We start from the raw sequence: 25,792 nt of genomic DNA, 5'->3' as shown, positions 1-25,792 counted from the left end.
GCTAAGAGATTGTCATTGCACTCCAGCTTGGGCAAGAAGAGCGAAACTCCGTCTCAAAAAAAAAGAAAGAAAGAAATTGGAGAGAGTTGTTCACATATTTAAAGAAAGGAGAATATTCTTGGAGAATATAATTGGTGAAATAAAAATAAAATTCATATGTACTTTATGCAAGATAAACTGCAATAGGCAAACCTCTTTGGCAGATTTAAAAATCAGCAATATATTCCAGCCAGTGTGGGATATTAAGTCTAACTTCCTTTGAGAACCCAATTCTGTTGGACTGGTAGACATGAGGAAGCAACAGTTCTTCTTTCTCCATCTCCCCAAAAAAATGTAAATAGAAATGTTGTGTGAAAAAAACTTTAAAGATACAATCTAGTTTTTTTTTCTTTTGCTATTTTAATAGGCTTTTTTATTTTTTTTTAAGAACTAAGGTTACTGAACATATGAGAGAATCTCAAGTACTTTTCATATGTTTTTGCTCTTCTGGAATTGAGTTATTTGAATCAGCAAATTTCTCTATTAATAAGTATAATTATATCACTATGTGTATTACATTCAGTCTAGAATACTTGCTTTTTTTTACTCCCATGGTCTTGAAATGAGCATATAGGCATTTAATTTTTAGGAGTTATAAATGTCCAATAGCTGTGTTTTACATTGATATGATATTATTTTATTACTAGTAGTTTAGATGAATCTGTATATCCAAGTTGTGAACCTCTGAAGTGAATGATTCCATCTTAACGAAGGACATGAGTGTTGTGAGAGATCTAACTTTCTAGATTCTTTTTTGTCCTTCAAGAAGTTGTATAAAGATAATATTGATGTACTCTTTTATTCATCAGTTTCTCTCAACTGATGAATAAAACAGAACATCGAAGTATCTGAGAAGGGGGGAAAAAAGTCAGTATTTCAGTATTTTTTCTTTTTTTTCTTGAGACAGAGTCTCACTCTGTCACCCAAGCTGGAATGCAGTGGCACCATCTGGGGTCACTGTAACCTCCAACTGACAGGTTCAAGTGATTCTTACGCCCCAGCCTCCCATGTAGCTGGGACCCCAGGCGTCCACCACCAAACCCAGCTAATTTCTGTATTTTTAATAGAGAAGAAGTTTCACCATATAGGCCAGTCTCTAACTCCCAGGATACTGTCGCAGCCTCAGCCTCAGCCTCTCAAAGTGCTGAGATCACAGGTGTGAGCCACCATGCCAGCCAAAAATCAGTATTTTTTCTATATCTCACTTAACCTTTAGCATTGCCTCCCATTCTTTCTCTTGGCTACTATGGGTGGGACATTGTGTAAATCTCTGGGAATAAGAGGACTTCATAATTCCTCCTGTTACGGAGTTGCATTTTAGTAGAGACAGTAGATAAGAACATGGGCTGCTGAATTGCAGTGCCTGGGTTCTATTCTTGGTTGTGGTTGTACTGCTTACTAGTGAAATTGAACAAGTCACTTCATTATTTGTTTCCATTTCCTTCTTGCTGAAATAAATATAACTCTATCTTAAATGAAATAATGTATGGGTTAAACAATGCATGTACAACATTTAACACTGATGTTAGAAAAGGGAACATGCAGGTTAGTATCACTAACCATGTTGTAAAAAGGATTTGACCAGCTCTATTCAGTTGTAAACATTTTATTGCACTTTTGGAGCCTTTTTCAAGTCCTTTATAACCTTTGGAATACCCTCTGTTCCCTTACCCCTGCCAAAAAAAGCTCTTGTAATTCCACCATTTCTTGGAAGCTTCCTCATTTAATATCCCCTGGCTAGCTATTCCTATACGTGAAGCAGCCACGACTCCTCATTATGCACTGTGCAATAATGAACAGTTATTCTCTCCTTGTAGATGTTGCTAATGTGGATTATTTATTTGAGTTCTGACTCTTTGGCGTCCTTTCAGTTATTTATTATTTGTTTATAATCTTAAGTTCTTAGAAAGATAGGGATCATAGTAATCTACCTTGGTCTATGTGATACTTGCATCTTTAGTATTTGATAATTGAAATATGTAAAAGCAATTTCAGTGGAGGGGAGCACAGGCTTTCTTTTTTCATTGAGTAGAGATAGAGGTGACCACACATTTTTTCTTGTTTTGCTTTTTCACTAAGCTTTCTCTGTGATTGAGAACAGAGAAGTCTGAAAGGTTTCCTGTTATTTTATCTTTTGGATATAGAGGCATACAAGTTACTGTTGAATGCTTTGTAAGGGTTATCTCTTTTATTCGTAAGCTTTTACACAGTTATGTCTGTGTATTTATGGGATACAGGTACTGTTTATTCATTGTAATTGTAGTTCATTTGATAGATCAAACATTGGGAAAATCTTTAGTTGTGAATGGTGATTTTCTAAATTTTTACTTTTGTTTTGTTTTTTGATTTATTTACCAGTTTCTGTCTCACTTTTCTTTGTTCTTGATGTACTAATCTGATTCCTCTTTCATAGCCATTCCATTTTTTTCATCTTACCCTAAAGCCTTTTAAAGTGATACTATTAGATCAACTTTTTTTCTTTTGTTTGTAGTTTGCACATCTTATGCTGTACTTTGACTAATTTAATAGATAATTACTTTTTTCTTATAATTCTGTGTGGAAATGTAAATTTTAATTTTCTTTCCCCTGTGCTTTATAAAAACAAGAGATTAAGTGTGGTATTTTCTAGTTACTGACTCAGGCTTTGTAAATTTGGCACTTAATATAATAGTTTCATTGTTTTAATACAGAAAAGATTATTTTAACTGACCGCTAACTACATAATGGCCAGTTTCATGCAGGAAATCTGTAGTTAATATTGATTTCAAAATAGTATTTCTTGGCAAATCGCAACCAAAATCTCTGAATATTCTGTATGATTTTTAGTTCTAAAAAAGTACCTTGCAAGTATTACTGTTAGTCTCACTTTGTAGAGGAAATAATAGACCAGGAGAGTTAAAAAGACTTATTTGTTTATTCATGTGGCTACTATGTGTGGTACTACTTAACTGAATCCATGCTTCTGCCTCCTAGTTAAGTGGTCTTAAAACACTAAGAAAAAAGCCAGCATATAAAATTCAATAGCAGTTAGTAGCAAGGAATGCAGTGTTACCTGAGGTCATAGCATGCTTGTTAAAATATATTCAATTAACTTTCTCAACACATCTCTTAAAGATATGTTTTTATATATTTAAAATGTTTTTGGACAGATCTATTTGGCAGTCGTCTTTAAGATATGTTAGCTACGCATTCACAGAAATGGTGACATACTAATTTTTAAAATCTTTTTATATAGTTACTCTTTATATTCTGGTGCAATAATAATACTACACATTGGGTAATTTGTAAAAAGAGATTTATTTGACCCATAGTTCTGAAGGCTGAGGAGTCTTGAGAGCAGGATACTGGCATCTGGTAAGGGTCTTCTTGCTGCATCATTACGTGGCAGAAGGCATCACATGAAGAGGAGTTGTGCTTAGGAAACAGAAAAAATTGGGGCCAATTTATTCTTTCATAACTAACCCTATTCCTTAATAACTCACTCACTCCCGCAATAACAGTCTTCATCCATTCATAAAGGTAGTACTCACATGATCTAATCACCTCCTAAAGGTCCCACCTCTCAATACATTTGCAATGGTAATTAAATTTCAACGTAAGTTTTTGAGGGGCCAAACCATAGCAATTACCTTTTTTTTTTAACTGAAGCATTTTATGCTATTAAAATTATGTGTGTGTGAATGTGTGTGTGTGTATACACACAATTTTGTGTGTGTACATATATATGTGTGTATGTGTGTATATATATGTACACACAGAAGCACACATATACAGGCATACTTATGTATTTATATGTGTATTTATAGATCTTTTTCCTAGGAAGATGAATAATTACATTTTAAAAGTCATTGATGGTAGGGATGACAACAGAGGAAGCTGTGAAATACAATCTAAGTAATATATAGAATATGTTCAGTATTTTGAAAACTGCTCAATAAATTAGGATGTATTTGTTGACAAGTAATAGATCACATTACAAACTTACTCAGCATTCATGAATAGTCTGTGGTGATCTGTGTTTATATTCCACATCCAGTCTATAATCTCTGTTCAGAATGAATATATGCTAAATGCAACCATGTCTTACTTCCGTTATCACTGCCACCTTATTACAAAACCAGTGTTTACTTACTTACTATATGATCTTGTCCAGGTGTTTATAGTGTTAGGATTTTTCTTTTCACAATCATTCATCGTAGATAAAGAACTTATTTTCCTCTCACATGGTACATTAAAAATAGAATTAAGCAAGTAATTTTAAAAAAAGCTTTTTTCTTTGCCTAATATTCTTCTTTTCCTAGAAAGGTAATAATAGCACATAGTTAAAAGAAAAGAATTCAGGAAGGAGATTTAATATTTAAAATTATTATCATATTTAATACTATTTTAGCTTTTTGTCAATGCTTGTTGAGTAAATATTGTTAATGAAATATTGCTAAATTTTGTTAATTAAATATTGCTAAATTTTGGACAAAATCACAATAGAATTATTATATTAGAGAAAAATAGAACCAATAAGAGCTGGTTATATCTCTGTATAATTATGTTTATGTGTGTATATATATGTATGTATGTATATACAGTCATGCATCACTTAATGACAGGAATACATTCTAAGAAATGTGTTGTTAGGCAATCCGTTCCCTTTGCAAACATCATAGAGTATACTTACACAAAGCTAGATGGTATAGCCTACTACACACCTATGCTCTATCACATGGCCTGTTACTCCAATGCTGCAAACCTGTACAGCATATTACTGTGCTGAACACTATTGGCAATTATGAGACAATGGCATATTTAAACATAGAAAAGGTAACGGATTGCACTACCACATTACGATGGCTACAGCATCACTAGATCATAGGAAATTTCGGTTTATTTTAATCTTATGGGACCGCCATCATCTGTGCAGTTCATCATTGACCAAAACATCATTATGGAGTGCATGACTGTATAGATATTTGTTACTTATTAGCACATTAATATGAATTTGTATAAAGAAATATCTAGTAATGCTCAAATAACATACATAGATGCATTTTTAATTGCTTCTCAAATATGTGGAAAATTTTAAATAGATTCCAAAGATCAAAACAAGTTTAATACATGTCTGTTTGCCACTGTTACACACACATTTTCACTCTCTTTCTCTCTCTCATACATACACACACACACACACGCACACACACACACATACACACACACAGAGTCAACTGTTTATTAAATATTAATAAGATTATATTAGGCAGTGGCTCAGGCCTGTAATCCCAGCACTTTGGGAGGCCTAGGCAGGCGGATCACGAGGTCAGGAGTTCAAGACCAGCCTGACCAACATAGTGAAACCCCATCTCCACTAAAAATACAAAAATTAACCAGGTGTGGTGGCACGCGCCTATAATCCCAGCTACTCAGGAGGCTGAGGCAGGAGAATCGCTTGAACCTGGGAGGTGGGCATTGCAGTGAGACAAGATCGCACCACTGTACCTCAACCTGGGAGACAAAATGAGATTCCATCTCAAAAAAAAAAACGATTATATTAAACAATGATATTTAAAATTTGAAACACACATACAAAACAATGAAATGTGATAGCTAAGAGCACATATTTGGATCAGATAGAATGACATTTGACTTCCAGCTCTGGACTTTCTGAGCCTTGTTTTTCTTATGTGTCAAGTAATAATACCTACTTCTTTGTGCTGATTAAATGAGAATGTTGCCCTGTACACATCATATGAAGTAAACTATTACCATCAGTATTTTAATTCTAACTTCTTCCCCCTGAACACAACTTGGTAAATACCCTTTGGGTTTCTGTTCCAGCTTTCAAAAGTTGGTCTAATTCATAATGTAACTTAGAGTAATATAAATAATGTCATAGAGTGAAACAACCATCTGTAGCAGTGGTTTGATGGGAAAATACAGTCATAGGTACAATTTGAAAAGCCAGAAAGTTTATTTTTCCCTCCTGAAGTTATAAAAATAGAAATAGTAATCTTCTCTCCAAGCATCCTTTTATCTTTTGAAGTGTAGAAGTAAATATATCTATATATCCAAGCCAGTAGTGGTCCTTCCAGTTGCCTGAGGATTGGGGCTTTTTCAGAGCAGCCCTGCCAGGGGAATCAGAAATGAGGTTCCAGTGACAAGGTACTCCAACCTGGGAGACATACACACAACTGAAGTGCCGTGTGTGTATGCGCGCGTGCATGCATTCAGAATGTGAGGGGGTTGGATAGAGAGGTTCATGTGCCTTAAAGTGAAGAGATAGGCCAGGACGATAAATGTATAGAACTTCTGATTTTAAAATAAGCATGTAAACTGTACACTATTTTATGAAATTACTCTTGAAATTTTATTCAAATTAAATAATGAATTCATCAATTTTATGAGACCAACTTTAAGAGAACTAGCTGGATTTTTAATGGTTAGCTTCAATATAATAGTGGTGTATAATTTAGTACAAACATTGAAGGCTATCAGAAAATCTGTGTTAGAATTTTAATGATTATAGCCTGTGGAATATTCTATATGTATCTGACACTTAGAATTACTTGTTCTGCGATATCCATAATAAAATTTATATGATGCAGTTTTTTGGGTCTGTATTTTCAGGTATAATCCTGGTGTATAAAAGTGAATGCTCTTAGAAGATTGGGTCTTTATCTTTTGTCTCTGTAAATTCCACAATGATAGGAAGCTAATATGTTAGGGATTTAATAAATATGTTAATGACCATCTATAAAGATAATATGCTTTATTGTTTTGTCATATTTTATAGGCCTGCTTTCTGCTAAAGTAGCATTATGATATAACTTGCCAAAGAGCCCTAGCATATGAAAAAACAGTCTACCCTTTTTTATTATGAGAAGTTCAGAGACCTTCTGAATATATTAGTGATTACCATTAAAGCACTAATTAATAATTTTTCCACTAATATGAGTTGTACAGATGCCAGATTTAAACAGGTGTGAATACTAGGCTCCTTGACTAGTTGAGTTATTGTTACTTCATATCAGTCTTATAGCTTTCTGTTGGTGTGATTCAAATGTGGGTCTTGACAGATTAGCATAAACCCTGGGACCCCTGGGTCATGGTGAAAATAATCACTGTATATTAAGGATCTGTGTGAAGATTCTTAACCTGTATAGGATTTGTGTTCAGAAGATCTATGAAGCTTCTGAAGTTGTCTGCCACATTTTGTGTATATATGCATACACATTTTTTCTGTGACCCATATATGAGTACTTTCAAAGTCTGTAACCCATGAAAGGTTAAGGACCAATGGATTTGTAACCTCTTCAGAAGTCTTTTACATTGAGTAACCATTTGCCATCTCATTTCCTTGCTATATTGTATATACTTCTGGAAAAACATAGATACCATGTATTTTTTTATCAGTCTGATTTTAATTTTCCAGAAAATTTGTGGTCTTTTCATAATACAGTGTTATTTCTTTTTTACGTGATTCATATTTTAGTACTAATGCCAGGTTAATGTGATTGATAAAATGTGAATGATTTATGAAATTTTATTTATATACCTGAATTTGTTATTAAAAGGGACAAAAAGGAATTTTTTTGTATTTTACATTCAGTCCTTTTCATGGAAGAGAATATTTTAAAACAACTTTGGCTTGAATTTTTAATTTTCATAATTAGTAAAACCTGCTTTTATGAAAATACAGAACCCTCATTCACTCTGTAACTCAGACAATAGTAGTACATTATATAGGGTAGCCTAAACAAAGGTTGATTATTGTGTTTGTGAATATTTCATTCTCTTTGAATTGGACTTGAGAGTAAACTTTGTCTTTAAGCCTTTATTGCTTTCTGGACCTTTATGTTGCCTAAGGGAAGCAAACTTCTTAGAAAGTAGAACCATAGAGTTGTAAATGAGCAAGGGAAGAAATAGTAAATAATAATTATAATCTCATCTTCATTAATGTTTTTAAACTAGGCAATGAGTAATTTTACAATTACAGTATCCACTCTCATGGAATTTACCAACTAGATTAATGAGCAAATGTGGAGCTGTTTTGCTAATGTGGGAATTAAATTTTTGAAAACAAAATTTTTTTATTCTGTCACTTAAAGAACCACATTGATTATGGTAATAAATAAAAATAATAGAATAAACAGTCATTCATTGGATGTTTAATTGTTACAGGCACTTTTACATATTACCTTATTTGATCTTAACTAGTGGAAGAATTAAGAAATAATATTGTCATTTTGATGAGAAAACTAAAAAATGTAGAAGTTTCTTCAAGGTGTTCTGTGTGACCTTCAAAACCAGGCAATAAATGGCTGTTACTAGTCACGAATTATAGGGCTGGAGATTGGTTGAGATATTGGAGGTCTTTGAGTCACAGCCTTCTATGCAAATAGAGAAGGATTTTCATTTTTTCATAATAGTTTGTGTTTTTTTCCCTAAAAAGTAATCATTAATATGGTTTTTTACCCACACTTGTTTAGTTTCTTTTGAGAGAAAATATATTTTACAGATATATGATAATTATACTTTTTCTATCTCTCATATTAAGATATCAGCCTCATTTTTAAATAGCGTTTGAATCTGCAAATAGACATCAGATTTGGGTGTCATGGAATATAAAAAAATGAAATTAAAAGTATAGTCAACATTTTATACAGATATTAAGTTTATAAAGTTTATATTAAAGAAAATGCTTCAAAATATTTTAAGTATTACAGCTAGTATTGATGCAGTATGGAAAAATTCATTTAGTGAGGGAGTCATTACTGCTACATCTAGCTTTTCTAACATTTGAAAAATTTATGAAGATCATCAGATGGATCACGAGATCAGGAGATCGAGACCATACTGGCCAAGATGGTGAAACCCCGTCTCTACTAAAAATGCAAAAATTAGCTGAGCGTGGTGGCATGCACCTGTAGTCCCAGCTACTCAGGAGGCTGAGGCAGGAGAATTTCTTGAACCCGGGAAGCAGAGGTTGCAGTGAGCCAAGATTGTGCCTTAGCACTCCAGCCTGGGCAACAGACCAAGACTCCCATCTCAAAAAAAAAAAATTATTTGTATAACTATAGTACTTAATTTAAAATTAAGTAGCATTATCTCTTTTCATTTGATTGTCATTATTCTTTTAATATTTCCTATTTATTTAGAATCAATGTGGAGTCTTTTTAAAAAAATAACATTGCTTTTATGAAGAAAATTCGGAAATGAATATTGGAAAATGTACTGAATACCTGGAAGGAAAATAATTTTTTTGTCCTTTTTAATATAGAGGTCAAAATAGAAAAGCTATTTCTAAAGTTGCCATTCGTGGGAAATGAAAGGCCTTATCATTTATAGAATTTGATATCAAGGGAACAGTTGTTCTGAAGTAAAACAATCCAAACCATTACCACACTGATAATTTTCTTCAATTAGACAGGCTAGAGCTTTAATCCTAAAAGAACCCCAGTATCCAGTATCTTTGCCTACATTTTTAACATTAAGGAAATCCTTTTTTCTTTTATTTATATTTTTAAATATTACATATTTTAATTACTGGAAAAAGAACAGACAGCAAATTAATCAGGTTTCACATTGAGGAAGATTGAGTTGTATGTTAACAAAAGATAGGAAAAACTGATCAACATAGCACGTATATATACGTATATAATACTTAAATGGACTAGAAAGTTTGTTCTTGTGCTTTCAGTAGAAACATAAAACAAATCTGATGTTCTCATAGAAATAGTTCATAATAGTTTATGTTTTTGCATAAGACCCATATTTTCACCGGAAATACTACAAACATTACAGTCATCAGCAAATGTTACATATCTAGCATAGAAACTTCTAAAGTGGATGTAAATTAATCGTATCAATTCTAAATTACAATTTTGTTAACATTTTTAACCTGTTCTTTGGTTGTTACACTATATTTTTAGTTCAAAAAAGGATAGAATTTAGAAGGATATTTTGAGGGCACAGATTTTAAATAGGTCATTTTGAAGACACTTTTGAGTAGACATAGTTATTACATAGTCATTAGAAAACAGAACTTTACATATTTTTATAAAAGGATTTTTAACTTCTAAAAGTAATAAATAACCTTAGGGAAGATTTAGAAAATACAAACAGGAATAAAGAAGAAAAAAAAGTCCCCCTAGTTCCGCTGTCCAACTGCTCTTCCCCCTGCCCCAGCCAAACTGTATCCAGCTTTATTAAAGATTCTTTCCATAAACATGATATTTCAGGCAGGACATGGGCAGACAGTTGTTAACAGTATACAACAACTTTCAAACTCCCTTCTTCAATGGACTACCAAAAATCAGAAAGCCACTCTAAAACCCAGTGAAGTCCTCATCTCATGTTCGGACCGGGAAAGTTTAGAGTGAGGGTTGACGTTTCACATTTAGCATGTTGTTTAACAACTTTTCACAAGCCGACCCTGACATTCAGAAAGTGAAATGAAAATGGCAGAATTTATCTGAAGATCCACAATCTAGAAACAGAACCACTACTCTTTTGACAGGTGCCATCTCAGTGGCATCACTGGGAAGTCCAGATTGCCTGACACACTGGTAACCAATGACTGGGGGTCAGGTCCCAACAGATGTCTGGGCTTAAGGGACTTAAGTCTATGCTGAAAGACGGAAAGGGAGAAGAGGACATAAAAATGAATTTGTTTTTCCATACCACAAGGCTTTTTTGCCAAGGTGGCCATGTGTGTCAAAGTCAGGGAATCCCTCCTCCTGGGAGCCAAGAGGAAGTCTCTCAAAACTGGAAGGGAAAGGTGTTTTCCCCACATCAGTCCAGCTTCAGAGACATTGTATTGGTGACATTATGTTCCTTCTCGCAAAAAAAAAAAAACAATGATGTGTTCTGTGTGCTGACAACAAAGCCTTAAAAAAATTAAAACTGAATTCTGCATTTTTATAAAACTTGATAAAAATAGTATTTCAAACTGTACAGTCACCAGAAGTACACAGTTATCAAAAATGCACACACTTCACTTGGCATCTCCAGCACCTTCAGCTTTCTGTGCCTGGTCTGTTTTGGCATCTCCATTTTCTGCAGGGTTATTCCCTTCCTTGCCAGCATCAGCTTTTCCCTTTTCCCCTTTGGGTACCTTCTCTCCCTTCTTTGCAGGTGCCTTTTTAGTCTTGGGCTCTGGCTTTGGAGGAGCAGGTTTAGGAGACAGCCTCATGGATCTTCTCTGTGGTTCGTCCTTCATTTTGGCTTTATCTCCTTTAGCGTCCCCTTCAGCCCTTTTCTTGGGCATGGTGGTAGCAGTGACGCAACGGCAGCGAGACATAGGTGCTGGGCGTGGGATGGGGCGGCAAGTCAGCTTTGGTCAGTGCAGGGGTCATTCTCGCCTCTTCTTCTTCACACTGCTCCAAATCAACCACTCTGAATAGTAAACTCTTTATCAATACTATTTTGTACATTTGTTTGTTATTTTTCACAATTAAAAATAGTTTTTTTCTCACACAATTTCAAAGCATGCTCCCAATGACAGCAAAATGCAATTTTCTACAGAAATTTATCCAACTTGATAAAACCAAGAGTTATTTACTTAGGACAGGTATATGGGCTCTCTGTAAGAGCTTCCCTAATTCCTATTTCACACAAATTTTCTATTATTTCAGATTTTCAAATATACTTAATTACTTAATAAATCTCAATCATCCACTGAAAAATTATGTTTCTAAATTTGTGGCATCTTTAGTTAATGCTTACAAACAACAAATAATAACAGCTGATATCTATTGTCCTATGGGAGTCTGTAGAATGGGTCTTTAAAAAAATTCTTTTTAAAGGGTCAGTCTTCTAAATGAAACCATCTCTGTAAACTTAGAAAATTAATGAGGGAAGAAGAAAGGGGGAGAAACAAAAACGAACCAAGCTTGCAGCACATTCAGCATTAATCACTAGGTCCGGTTTGCTCTCCAATCTGCTAGACCGTAGATTATAGTTATCCTTAACTGCTCCATTGGTAACAACTAGAACATTATGAAATACTAAGTTTTCCTTTGAGATTTTTTTTTAACTGTTCCAAAGGCACATCAGCACCTTTGAGATATTCTTCTTCTTTTTTTTTTGTGAGATGAAGTCTCACGGTGTCACCCAGGGTGGAGTGCAATGACACAATCTCAGCTCACTGCAACCTCTGCCTCCCGGGTTCAAGCGATTCTTCTGCCTCAGCCTCCCGAGTAGCTGGGATTATAGGTGCATGCCACCACATCCAGCTAATTTTTTGTATTTTTAGTAGAGACAGGATTTCACAATGGAAAATGATAGAGAACCCAGAGATAAATCCATATAGTAAACTCATTTTTGACCAAAGTGCCAAGAACATACATTTCTTGTAGGACAGGTCGGGTGTTTGATGAAATCCCTCATTGTTTGGGAATTTTTCTTTCACATTTGGAGGATATTTTCGCAGGTTATAGTATGCTAGGGTAAATGTGGTTTTTTGGGTTTTTTCCCCTTTAGCACTTTAAATGTGTCATGCCAGTTTCTCCTGGCCTGTAAGGTTTCCTGTGAAAAATCTTCTGCCAGAAGTATCAAAGCTCCAGTCTGTGTTATTTGTTTCTTTTCTCTTGCTGCTTTTAGGATACTTTATCCTTGATCTTTGCGAGTTTGACTATTAAATGACTTGAAGTAGCCTTCTTTGGGTTAAATCTGCTTGGTGTTCTATATCATTCTTGTACTTGGATATTAATATTTTTCTCTAGGGTTGGGAAGTTCTCTGTTATTATCCCTTTGAATAATCTTTCTGCCCTCCCCTTCTCTTTTTTTTTTTAACCTCCTGCTTAAGGCCAATAACTCTTAGATTTGCCCTTTTGTGACTGTTTTCTACATCTTGCAGGTGTGTTTCTTTATTTTTTATTCTCTTTTCTTTTGTCTCCTCTATGTATTTTCTAATAGCCAGTCTTCAAGATAACTCTTTCTTTCGTTTGATCAGTTCTGCTGTTAAAAGACTCTAATGCAGTCTTTTAGTATGCCAATTGCATTTTTCAACTTGAGAATTTCTCCTTGATTCTTTTTAGTTTATTTCAGTCTCTTTGTTAAATATATTTGTTAGAGTTATGAATTTCTTTTTTGTATTATCTTGAATTTCTTTGAGCTTCCTCAAAAAAGCTAATTTTATTCTCTGTCTGAAAGATCATGTACCTGTTTCTCCAGGATTGGTCCCTGGTGCCTTATTTAGTTCATTTGATGAGATCATGTTTTCCTGGATGGTCTTCATGCTTATTCAAAGTTTACCTGTGGCTGGGCATTGAAGAGTCCTTATAGTCCTCCCAGTCTGGAGTTGTTTGTACCAGTACTTCTTGGGAAGACTTTCTGGTTATTTCCAAGGACTTGGGTGTTGCAATCTAATCTGTATGTGCCTTAGGGAGCACCACAAGCCCAGTAACACTGTGGTTCTTGCAGACTTATAGAGGTACTGCTTTAGTGGTCTTGGATAAGATTCAGAAGAATTCTCTGGATTACCAGGCAGAGAGTTTTGTTCTCTTATTTTCTAGTAAACAAATGGAGTGTGTCTCTCTCTATGCTGAGCTGTCTGGAGCTGAATATGGTGACACAAACACTTCTGTGGCTACAACCACTAAGACTGTGCTGGTTCGGACCTGAAGCCAGCTCAGCACTAGGTCTTGCCCAAGGCCTGCTGTAATCTCTACCTAGCTACTGCCTATGTTTGCTCAAGACCCTTGGGCTTTAAGTAGAAGTTGGCAAAGCTAACCAGGCTTGTGTTCTTTCCTTTAGGATAGCAAGTTTTCCCAGTCCCCAGGTGGGTCCAGAGGTGCCTTTTGTGAGCCAAGGACTATAGTGTAAAACCTTAGAAGTCTACTTAGTGTTCTGTTGTATTATGGCTGAGCTGGCAGTCAAAACATGAGATATAGTCTTTCACATTTTTCCATTCCCTTTCCACAGGCAGAGGAGCCTTACCCATGGCCACCACCACCACAGGCCCATGGGGAATACTGCCAGACTACCTACTGCCAATGCTTCCTTAAGACCCAAAGGTTCTTCATTCAGCTTGTGATGAATGCTGCCTGGACTGGGACTCACCCTTCTGGGCAGTGGTTCTGCTCTAACCCAGGGAAGGCCTAGAAATGTCATCTAAGAGCCAAGGCCTGGAACGGAGACACCGAGCAACCACTTGGTACTCTAACATCCTGTGGCTGAGCTGGTACCTAAGGCAGCAAGACAAAGCCTTCTTTACTTTTCTGTTCACTTTTCTTAAGTGGGAGTCTTTCCCCATAGCTATTACAGTTGTAAATGTGCTTAGTCTTACCCAAAGCCAGCAACTCTGAGTGTCTCATGCAAGCCTCACCCCTACTATCTGGGTATCGCTGCTGATTATTCAGGGCCCAGACTCTTTAGTCAGCAAGTGATGGGTTCTGCCAGGTAGGGGTTCTTCCCTTCAAGGCAGTGGGTTCCCTTCTGGCCCAAGGTGTGTCTTGAAATGTTGTTCAGGAGCAAGGGCCTGGAAAGGAGGCCTCATGTCTGACTTGGTACTCTGTCCTACTGTGGCTGATGTGGTATCGAAGATGCAAGACAAAGTCCTCTTTACTCCTCCCTCTCTGCTCCTCAAGCAGTAGGAAGTAGTCTCTTTTGGAGCCTCAAGATGTGCTGTGTGAGGTGGGGGGAGGGATGACTCAAGCACTCTCTTAACCACCTTAGCTGGTATTTTAGTGGTTTGTATGTTTTCCCAGACACTGGCTCTGAGCCTAGTTCAGCACTAGGACTCACCTAGGAGTTGCAGTCCTTGTGGCCTAGACCTCCTTTCAGGTTTATTTAGATCATATATTAGTCCATTTTCACACTGCTGATGAAGATATATCTGAGACTGGGTAATTTATAATGAAAAAGAGGTTTAATGGGCTCACAGTTCCATGTGGCTGGAGAGGCCTGATGACTATGGTGAAAGGTGAAGGGCACATCTTACGTGGCAGCAGATGAGACAATATGAGAACCAAGTAAAAAGAGAAACCCCTTATAAAACCATCAGATCTCATGAAACTTATTCACTAACATGAAAACAGTATGGGGAGAACTGCACCTATGGTTCACTTATCTCCCATTAGGTCCCTCCTATAACAATGTGGGAATTATGGGAGCTACAATTCAAGATGAGATTTAGAAGAGGACACAGCTAAACCGTCTCAGATCCCCAGAGCACTTTAGCCCATGGTGATGAATCTAGCTGGAACTCAAGTTCTGACTTCTGGGGAGTGGGTAATTCCCCTCTGCTTAGGGCTGGTCTAGATGCTTCCTCCGTGGATGGGCATTAGCTGAGTTCAGCCTGGTTTTGCTTTCTGCTATAAAGTATTATTGAGTTTAATGCAATGTCTCACAATCCTGTGCTCTCCCTCTCCCAAGCAGACAGATTATCTCTCTGCACTACACGTAGTCACTGCCTAGGGGATGACGGAGGGTTGGTGTCAGCAATTCAAGACTCTTTCCTACCCTCTTCAAAGCCTCTTTTAGCCATATGAAGTTAAAACCAGGTACTGTAAGCACAAACCTGATTTTTGGTTATTATGAAGGTGTTTCTTTGTGTGTAGATAGTTGTTAAATTGGTATCCTTGCAGGAAGAGCAATCAGTGTAGCCTTCTATTCTGCTATCTTGCTCTATCTCACTGCAATTAATTTTTAATTTTGACCTTATAACCTGTGTCCTTGCTAAATGTGTTTATGTGTTCTAGTAATATTTTGTGTAGATTCCTTAGGGTTTTTTACATACAGGATCATGTTGTCTGAGAATACAAACATTTTACTTGTTCTTTTCAAACGCTTTTGCTTTTAGTTTCTTCTTCTTGCCTTATTCCTCATTCTAGAATCTCTCATTCAACTTTGAATCGAAGTGTTATACATATACTTGCCTTATTCCTAAAACATCTGGTCTTTCGTTAAAGGCATGATGTTAGTCGTAGATTTTCCATATATTCCTTTTGAGGAAATTTTCTTCTATTACTGCCTAGTTGAAAGCAGCTTTTAATGATTTTGTTTATTCTTCAAAAATTGGAGCAGTGATATAGTTACTATTATATTGCCTTATATTAGTAATTAAATTTTTGGAGACCTGATTTTTAGAGGAATTTTAGGTTTACAGAAAATTTGAAAAGAATATACAGCATTCCCATTTATCAACTGCCCCCCACCACAGTTTCTCCTATTTTTAACATCTTGTGTTAATGTGGCACAGTTCTTAAAATGAATGAGTTAATATTAATACATTATTAACATATATTTCATATACTGTTATAACTTTTATTTTAATAGTCATATTTATCTATAAAATTTTAAATTATGTTAAGAAAGGAAAATTACATTTTCTTTATATTTACTCAAACCCTTGTTTTCTATAGTTTTGAGTTGCCGTATAGTGTCATTTCTCTTCAGACTGAAGAATTTCTTTTAACATTTCTTATAATTGAGGTCCGCTGGCAACATAGTCCCTCAATTTTTCTACATATATGCTTATTTTACTTTCATTATTCGAGGCTGGCCTTCCTAAAAATGCATTTCTTGGTTAAAAATACCAAGAAATGCCATTAAATATATTGTTTTAATTCCTCTGGCTGTCTTGGTTTCTGATGAGAATTCAGCTGTCAGACTTATCATTTTTCTGTTTATGGGAAGTGTGTATTTTTTTTCTGGTCCTGTTACATATTTGTTTTTTTATCTCTTTGGCTTTCAGCAATTTGACTTTTATTTCTAGGAGAAATTTTCCTTGAGTTTATATTGGTTAGATTTTATTGAATTTCTTGGACCATAACCCACTGTTTTCCATCAGATTTTCATCTACTATGTCTATAATTTTTTTTCTCCTTTATTACTTGTCTTGCTAAGATTCGCCTTACATAGATATTGGATCATTTCCTGTGATATCACAAGTCTCTGATGTTCTGATTATTTTACCTCAGTCTTTCCTCTCTCTCATTTTTAGATTGGGTAATTTCTCTTAACCGATATACAGTTTTACTGATTATTTTTTGCTGTACTCATTTGGTAAATATTTTATTTCATTTACTATACTTTTTTTAGATCTAGAGTTTTCTTTTTTTTGGGGGGTTTCTATTTTTCTCTTGAGATTTATTCTGTGTTCACTCACTGATAGCGTATTTTTCGTCAGTTCTTTGAATATATTTATAATAGCTTTTTTGAATTGCTTAATTCAACATCTGATCCCAGTCATTTGTATTGAGTGTATTTTTTCTTCAGTAATTTCCTGAAGACTTTCCTGTTTGTTTGTTTGTTTGTTTTGTTTTTTGTGTTCTTTTGCGTATGTAGAAATTTCTGGTTGAAAACTAGACATTGCGGAACATACGATGAAATTATTCTGCATTCTGTCATATTCATTTGAGGACTTGGCTTTTTGTTCTTGTAGGCAATGAACTTCCTTGGGTTGAAACCATAAACTTTGTCTTCTGTGAGGTATACAGCTTATACCCTCCCTCTGCTACTTCGTTAGCCTGAACACCTGCAGTTCCCCCTTGGACATGCACAATGTGGTGGCCCAAAAATTTTGACAGAGATGATGCTCATCTTCTCTGTTGTTTCTTTGTGTCTCAGAATTTCCTCCTAATTGACAGTGGCTATGCTGGCTTTGGGCTGTATACTCTGGCACCTCAAGCCTGTGTAAATTCATCTTTCTGCCACTCAAGCTGTAAATGATTGAAGAAAGTTCTCAGTTAATAAAAGAACCACAGATTTTAAAAACCAGGCGTTTTTTCTCTTCCTGCTTTTTCACTGGGCTTCATAGGCCTGGCTCCCTTGCTTCTGTGTAATTTTGTCATCGGCCAGGAATTTGTGTACTTTGTGCACTGAATTTGAGTCTCATGCCTTCTGAGATTGGCTTGGTGCTAAGATTTTTTCTTTAAATTTTCAGCTGTTTTTCCAGCTCTCTGGTTTCTAGCATCTTTAGCCCTTCTGATATTATTTTTTTCTTCTCCTTTTTTGTAGCTGTAGCTATGGAGTTTTGGTATGAACTCTCAATTCTTTTCCCTTCCAGTTTTCAAAATAAAACTCTCTTCAGCCTTAAGTGTGCCTTTGAAAGTTTAAAGTATCTTTAGTTTGTTTGTTTGTTTTGATCTAGTGTCTTATTACTGGTATCTCTGGGGTTTTATATGACCACATCAGTTTTTCAACATAACTGGAAGTTTAAGTACCTTATCCCTATTGATTTCAAATAGTACATTTTAAACAAGGGCTTCTAAGCATTCAATAAAATTTAAATGATTTTTTTTTTTTTTTGAGAAGGAGTCTTTCTGACTCCCAGGCTGGAGTGCAGTGGCACTATCTTGGCTCCCTGCAACCTCTGCCTCCCAGGTTCCAGCAATTCTCCTGCCTCAGCCTCCTGAGTAACTGGAATTACAGGTGTGTGCCACCACACCAGACTAATTTTTGTATTTTTAGGACAGACGGGGTTTCACCATGTTGGTCAGGCAGGTCTCAAACTCCTGACCTTGTGATCCACCTACCTCAGCCTCCCAGAGTTCTGGGATTACAGGCCTGAGCCACCACGCTTGGCCTGTAATCCCAAATGATGTTTTAGACATTAACTTACACCTCAAACTCTTCCAAGTTTGTAAGTTCATATTTACATTTTATATTTCTATTTTTTTAAAGAACAGCAAATTATGTTTTAGCTGATAGACTTTCCTCAGTTTCTGTTAATTACATGTGTATCTCTAATAGTACATTTAAAGTCACTATTCTTCACCGCTGCAAATATCTAGGCATTTGATTGAAAAATAGTTTGGCATTGGACTTAGTAGCAATATTGGAGGACTTGGAATTAAAAGGCACCAGTCAACTTAGAAAAACAAGCCCTGTAGTAACACAAGGGAAAAAAAACAAATTCCTGAAGCTGGTACCTTGGGAAATAAAGATAATAGAAATGAAATCACCTAAGTGGATGACCTTATTATTTCTGGACATGTTCCATAACCCTCACAGTGGTAGCTGGGAGACAGAAGACAAAATATAAATGTGGAATTTCAAGGTTATTCCTATTTTCTGTTAGAGTGGCAGGAAGTATGAATTACCAGAGACTTTACATATAGTCAGATTGCTGATTTTCACAGTTTCTAATATTAAGCACTCTTTTTCAGATGTTCTCTCACTTCACTTTCATTTCATATGCGTTCATATTATTTTATGCCCCAGGCCTTAAGTGTAGAAAAGTTTACTGCTCTAATGTATACTCTTTATCTGCCTCACTCTCACCCTCCCTTGCCTTTTGGTTTCACAGGGTGGTAGGCAGTAAAGCAGGATCTGTATCTATCTGTGTTGATGTTCACTATCCTTGCCATAAATTAAGTTGATCACTTAAAAAGTATGATTACTTTAGCACTGGATTTAGCTTGCTGTTAACAGAGATTTCATGGTGAGCTTTTCTTATTTCAAGGCCTTTAGCCCTTACCTAGGTTTCTTGTTAATGGAATATCATTCTCGTCAACAGGGCTTGGGTTCCTTTGAACAAACATTATTCTTACCCATAATTCTGATAACTTTCTGGTAATTTAATTGTGATTACCCATCCTCTTTATTCTCTATCAGTTCATTTTAGATACTCTTCTGATTTTCTTTTGTCTTTCACAAAATCTTTGAAATCCCTTTTTCTTTACATCTTTAACATGACCTCCAAAGAATGTTTGTTCAGTTTATACTTCCTGCCACAAAATAGTACTCTGCTTGAAATTCCACATTTATGTTTTGTCTCCTCTGCTACAGATAATAGCCAGTCTACTCTTACCTGTGGGAGTTATGGAACATGTCCAGAAATGCTAAGCCTGCCCACTTAGGTGATTTTATTCCTATTATCTTCATTTTCCAAGGTATTAGCTTCAAGATGTTTTTTCTCCTTGTGTTTTCTGACTTCATTGGTAATGCTGGGCATTCACACAGCTTTTCAGTTTCTCACCTTAGAAGCAAAGAATGTTAAAAAGTTACCATCACTGCCTTTAATCATGAAAAAGACAAGAAGGAATTAGTTCTCTCACTCAGGGACATCGGTGTGTATGTATACCAGTGGGAACCAGACATTGTGTCTAGGTAAAATCACTTATCACACTGCAGCTACTTTTTCACCTGGTAATTTTAGCCAAACTAGGTCATGTTATAAATGTCAACAAAGCAAAAGAGGGAATAAAATGTCATCCAAATAATGCACATACATTTCAATGGAGCTTAGAATCTTTTCTAGGAAACAGGATTATGAGGTAGGAGGTTTTTTTAATTGCAGCAGTAAATGTGAATACAGTTACTATGATTCTTTCTTAAGGTATTCACTTTGGCCTCATTCCTTCTTTCCTTAAATTAGAAAAAAAATCTGAAGTTTGCTTATAGATAAGAGTTTTAAGCCAAATAAATAACAGTTATTATAGTGATTTGGTTAAAAAATACACTTCTAATTCTTCTTTAAAAACTGTAATGAAAAAGAGTGCATTGTCAGTCACAAAACCATTATTTTGATAGCTAACATCATTTATATTCTAGGCTAGAATTTTAAAATTTAAAGTTTAAAAAAATAAAATTTTATTCACATTGTTGATTTTGCCCAGTGATACAAGCTTGATGTTAATATTAAATTAATATAGGCAAATTAAAGTAAGAAGATATAACATTTACCACTTTCATATGTAATAATTTTTATTTCAGTAACCAGAATTGTAGGTTTCAGTGTTTGAAATTTGCTTTAATTAATAGATTTGACAAGGAACCTTTAATAGGCCACTGCTTTTCTTTTCAAAGTTTCAATTAAAACTCAAGAAATAATATGGTCCTGCTGTGATTTTTAAATGCATGCTTTTGTGGTTGCATAAATTGTGTTTTTTCATGAATATTAGGATTGTAAATGAAAATTAAGTCTGGATTCTGATTCTTTTCCTTTCAAGCTTATTAGCATAAGACCTTTTAGGATCACTGTGACTCTCTCCTTAGTTTTAGGTGATAACTTAGCCCTGATTATAAACAAGCTGTAACTCTTTCTTATTTTTTTTTTGTCATGAGCAAAGAAAAATTACCGTAGTAAATATGCATTGAGACATATTCTTGTATTTGAAAACTTATTGTAGGAATCATATTTTTGACCCCCAGCTCAGGATAGAATTAGGGTAGATTATTTTATCTTCTTATAAAATAGTGTAAAATGAAGATATGCCTATAGACATTACAATTTAGAGTAGAGGAGTTTCACATTAGAAAAATGCTGATTTGCCTTTATATTTAGGTTTAAAAGAGGGAGTACATAGACAGCATTATAATTTATCTGCTTTAAACATAATTTTTAAATTTTCCTTTGTACTATTTTTAATCCTGTTTATAGAATGAAAGATGAATCATTGAACTTGTATCTGAGATTGATGATTTGTTTTAGTCAGGGGCAGACAAATACAGCATTTTGAGTTCAATATATAGGGACAGATATTCATATGTAATAAAACTTAGTACTTGAACTGGCATTGATTGTCACTGTTGATGATCCTAGCAGGATCCACACTGATCGAGTAAATATAATGATCAAATTTGCCTTCTTCTGGCAAGATAGGCAAAGAAGCAGGACAAAGCATAAAGGCTTGACAGACTACAGCATTACATCTATTCAGCTGTACTTCAGAGAACAGAAGTGGCAAGATGAAGGGTACTGTTCAGTTCAGCAAGCAATTATTAAGCAGTTCTGTAGCCCAACACTGTGTTAGCTGCTAAAGGATATAAAAGGAGAAGACAGTATGATTTTGCACTAAAGTAGTTCATCATCTAATTTGGAAGACAAATGGTTCATATATGAAACGGCTAGAAAACAAAAAATGACAGTATATAATTGAGTGTATAATTGTTCATGCAACAGAATAAAAGCACAATTTATTTGTCCAGCAAGTGAAAAGATATATATTTATGTAAAATTTTGTGTGGCAACATAAAGTAACATAGCCTGAGTTAATTCAGGTCTTTGGTTATTTCAGATGAAAGAAAACCCCAGCAATTTAAATGGTATTTATTTAAAATATCCTTTATTTATTTATAGTCTTTTATTTAGACTACCTAAAAATGCTAATTAGATATATGATTATTTCATACCTGAGACACTAAAAAAAAATCCATTGAGTATAAACTTTATTAGGTTTTACTCACTATTGATTCTTTGCCTTGTATATCATAAAGGTTCATTCTGTCTATTTTGCAGTATTTTCCAGTGTCTAGGTATTTTGAATTATGTTTATTAAAAAGGTAGGTCTCAAAGAGCATAGTAATCTCCTTAGCTTTGTAGAAGGAGTCCATGTAGCAAGCAGCCTTACTATGTTTTTTTGTTTGTGTTTTTGTTTTTAATTTTTTTCTCCATTACTTGTTAAGTGGTAATGGTGTAGTAGCATGTTAAAATACTTTACTTTTAAGATTCAGTGAAGGAACTTTCTCCTGTTCATTGCCACTCCTCAGTATTTTTTCACTGTACCCCCATAGCTCTTATACATCTCATGACATATATCATTGTATTTTAATTTAATAAATATATTTGTCTAGTCACTGGACTGGCTTCTTTCCATTAAAACCACGACTTCACATAGATGTTAGTACCTCATAGATTTCTAATTAAATACCTACTGAATTAAGGAAATATGAATTTATGTTATACATCATAATGCTAGTGAAAATTTGTTACTGTGTTTATTTCTCACAATAAATAAACATGGGGTGCATCTTGTAGTTGTGTCCAGTGGGAATCCATTATCAATTCCCAGTGATGCAGACAAGTTATTTTAAAAAGGAAAAAAATGAAAGAAAGCAGCCTCCTCTTTTACCAGTCCCCACCTCAACCATATAATTTTCTATAAGAAAATTGATATCAAAAGCTGTGATATCCATTTCTCCACACCATCAACAGTTCTTGAAGTTGCCTTGACAAGCAGACTCCTTGAATCAGTCCAAATACATGATATATAGATATATAATATGTGTGTATAGACATCTTTAGGAAAAACAGCTTTTCAGATATTGGTTTAACAGTGTCTACCTCCCAGCTTTCCACTGACGTAATGATTTCAGATACAGTTGAATTGCATCGCAATTCTGGGGAGTGGGGATAGTATTTAGTCTCTGGCTCCTGTTTTTGAATGTTATTTCTGAGACTGCCTTGGAGTGGTTCAAGCCCAGAATAAATGCAGTTTACTGACCATCACTCCATACCCTTAAGATGGTTTTGTCAGCTTTTAGAACCTCTCAGATGTTCTAAAATAAGATCAAGCTGATTCTACATCCTACTGGTGTAGGTGTTAGTGCTATCACACTTTGGCAAAATGTTTTTGACTTGAGATAGAATCATTCACCCGGGGATATCTTGTTAATAAATTTACTGACTACTCACTTGGAATTTCTGATGTAGCAGTTTTTAATAATACAGCTTTTTTATGTTAGTCAACAAGAGTACATTCTGACTCATTCTATTTATAAAAGGATACAAAATCTATAATATTAGAATAGTTAGGTGTAGTTAACTTTGGAGAACAAAAATAGTAGAGGTAAGGGATCAGTAAGAGGACTTCTGAGGATGCAGGTAATGTGTTGTTTATTCAGCGAGAAGTGGTTATATGGGCGTGTTCATTTTGTGATAACTCATTGAGTTGTATAAATGCTATACTTTACTAAAATCTATGGGGACCAAAGGCTAACTTTGGCAGCTTTAGTCTGATGACAAACTTATTATTTTTCTTAAACTATGGGCAGAGTTTTCTTCTAACTTTCAGATTCCTACAATATAAAGGGAAAGGTAACACTGTTTTAGTATGATAGCTAAAATGCTTTTGCTCTTTTAAAATCATCATTAAAAAGTGTATTTATTTTAACTTTTATATGACTGGTATTGGCTACCTAAAAGTCTTTAAAGAAACTAATTGTGAAATAACAGTCAAACATGACTACTAGAGTAGTCACTTCAGGACAGTCCAGAAAATAACAGATAAAGAATATAAAATGTAATGTTTTTAACAAAAACAAAAGTCATTCCATATTTAAAGAACAGTTTAAGGTATCTTTAAAACAACGGCTGCTGAACTGAATGATACTACTTCACACCCCTTCCATGGCAAAGAGGTTATCTAAGTTAGTTGTACTCAAGTACACCAAGCTGAAGAACCACTTCACACTGAACTGAATTTTGCATGGAAGCTGGAAAGAACCACAGACTTTACTACCATATTCTAATTGGCAGGAACCCTGCTTCTGTTGCTAAAAAGCATGTCAGGATTGCATATTACATCAATTTCAGAAGTCCTAGTTACATTTGGGTATGTTGTTTGTTGCCAACCACAAGTAAGCTGCCTTTTGTAACTTATCTGCTGGCTTAGTGGGTGAAACCACCTTATGAATTTCTGATTAGAAACAGAGGACTTTGAGATGTTGCAAGTGGGGGCTCAAAAATGAGTATTACATGGCAGATAAGAGGCTGAATATCACTGTCCTTAAAAAAATAAGGTCTAAAAAACTTTTTAAATTTCAATTTAAAAAATTGAAATATCAAAATCATGATTAAAATCAAAAGGAGGTCAAGTGAGCTAGGATAAATTCAATCCATGGTGTTGGTACCAGTTTCACCTCAAAAGGACCTCGGCATAAATGTTCAGAAATAAAGATCAACCAGCTTGGGGAACATGGAGAAACCCCATCTCTACCAAAAACATAAAAATTAGTTGGACGTGGTAGCAGGTTCCTGTAATCCCATCAGAGACAAGAGAATGGCTTGAAGCTGGGAGACAGAGGTTGCAGTGAGCCAAGATAGTGCCACTATACTCCAGCCTGTGCAACAGATAAGACTCCATCTCAAAAAAATAAAAAGATAAAGAAACATAGGTCAATAAGCTGAAAAATGTTACAAATTTGATGTTGCATAATTCCTTAAACATAAAATTACAGAGCACATATGTGTGTCAGGTACTGTTTTAATTGCTTTTATATATTAACTTGTTTAATTCTCAAGCAATCTCTGAGATACAAGATAAGACAAAAAGAAGTTAAGTACGTGTCCAAGGTTATGCAAATGACATTTAAATCCAGGCAATCTGATTGTAATTCTATGCTCTTACCCTTAAAAGGATTGGTAAATTCCATCTAAATAGTGTGCCTATATAAAATATGGAGCATGGTAGCATTTATAATATTTATTCATTCAACAAATATTTATTGAATGCTTATGACTGGGCCAGGCACTATGCTAGGTATTTAGGATATGATAGTCCCCCCCTTATCCATGGTTTTTACTTATCACAGTTTTAGTTACCTGCGGTTAACTGTGATCTGAAAATAGGTGAGCACAGTACAATAAGATAATGTATGTGCGAGAGAGAAAGACTATATTCTCATGACTTTTGTGACAGTATATAGTTATAATTGTTCTGTTTTATTAGTTGTTAATCTCTTACAGTGCTTAATATACAAATTAAACTTTATCACAGGTATGTATAATAGAAAAAAACATAGTATATGTAAGGGTCATTGCTATTGGCAGTTTCAGGCATCTCTGGGGGACTTGAAATATATCTCCCACAGATAAGGGGGACCTGTTACGTAACAGTTTATGAAAGTCCTTGACCCTTGTGAAGTCTGTATTCTACTGGCGGTTCACAGACAATCAATAAAGAAGTAAAACAACCAGGCTGTCTAATAAAATATATACTTTGAAACTTTGAAGGGAATTGTAATTTCATAAGGTGGTCAAGGAAGGCCTCACTGATAAGGTGACATTTGAGTAAATATTTGTAAGCTGTGAGAG

General features: G+C 35.0%; 1 protein-coding gene and 1 pseudogene across 7 annotated transcripts in view; one reads left to right on the top strand and one right to left on the bottom strand.

The window, feature by feature from the left end:
• Nucleotides 1-25,792, top strand: part of COMMD10 (COMM domain containing 10) — a 210,767-nt gene that overhangs the window by 125,261 nt on the left and 59,714 nt on the right. Inside the window, exon 6 of one of the 6 annotated variants that reach the window (XM_017969725.4) lies at nt 13,954-22,554. The exons of the other annotated variants lie outside the window; for them this stretch is intronic. Coding sequence (XP_017825214.2) covers nt 13,954-14,133 — 180 coding nt within the window. The 3' untranslated portion in view covers nt 14,134-22,554. Of the gene's footprint in view, nt 1-13,953; nt 22,555-25,792 lie in introns of those variants that run through there. 6 annotated transcript variants of the gene reach the window in all.
• LOC118151412 (non-histone chromosomal protein HMG-17 pseudogene) lies at nt 7,159-11,296 on the bottom strand (annotated as a pseudogene). Its single transcript, XR_013532131.1, has one exon. The product of XR_013532131.1 is annotated as a non-histone chromosomal protein HMG-17 pseudogene (transcript).

Source organism: Callithrix jacchus, chromosome 2, assembly GCF_049354715.1.
Source record: "Callithrix jacchus isolate 240 chromosome 2, calJac240_pri, whole genome shotgun sequence".
Lineage (NCBI taxonomy): Eukaryota > Metazoa > Chordata > Mammalia > Primates > Cebidae > Callithrix > Callithrix jacchus.
The sequence above is the reverse complement of the archived record's forward strand: the minus strand, read 5'-3'. Positions and strand labels throughout refer to the sequence as shown.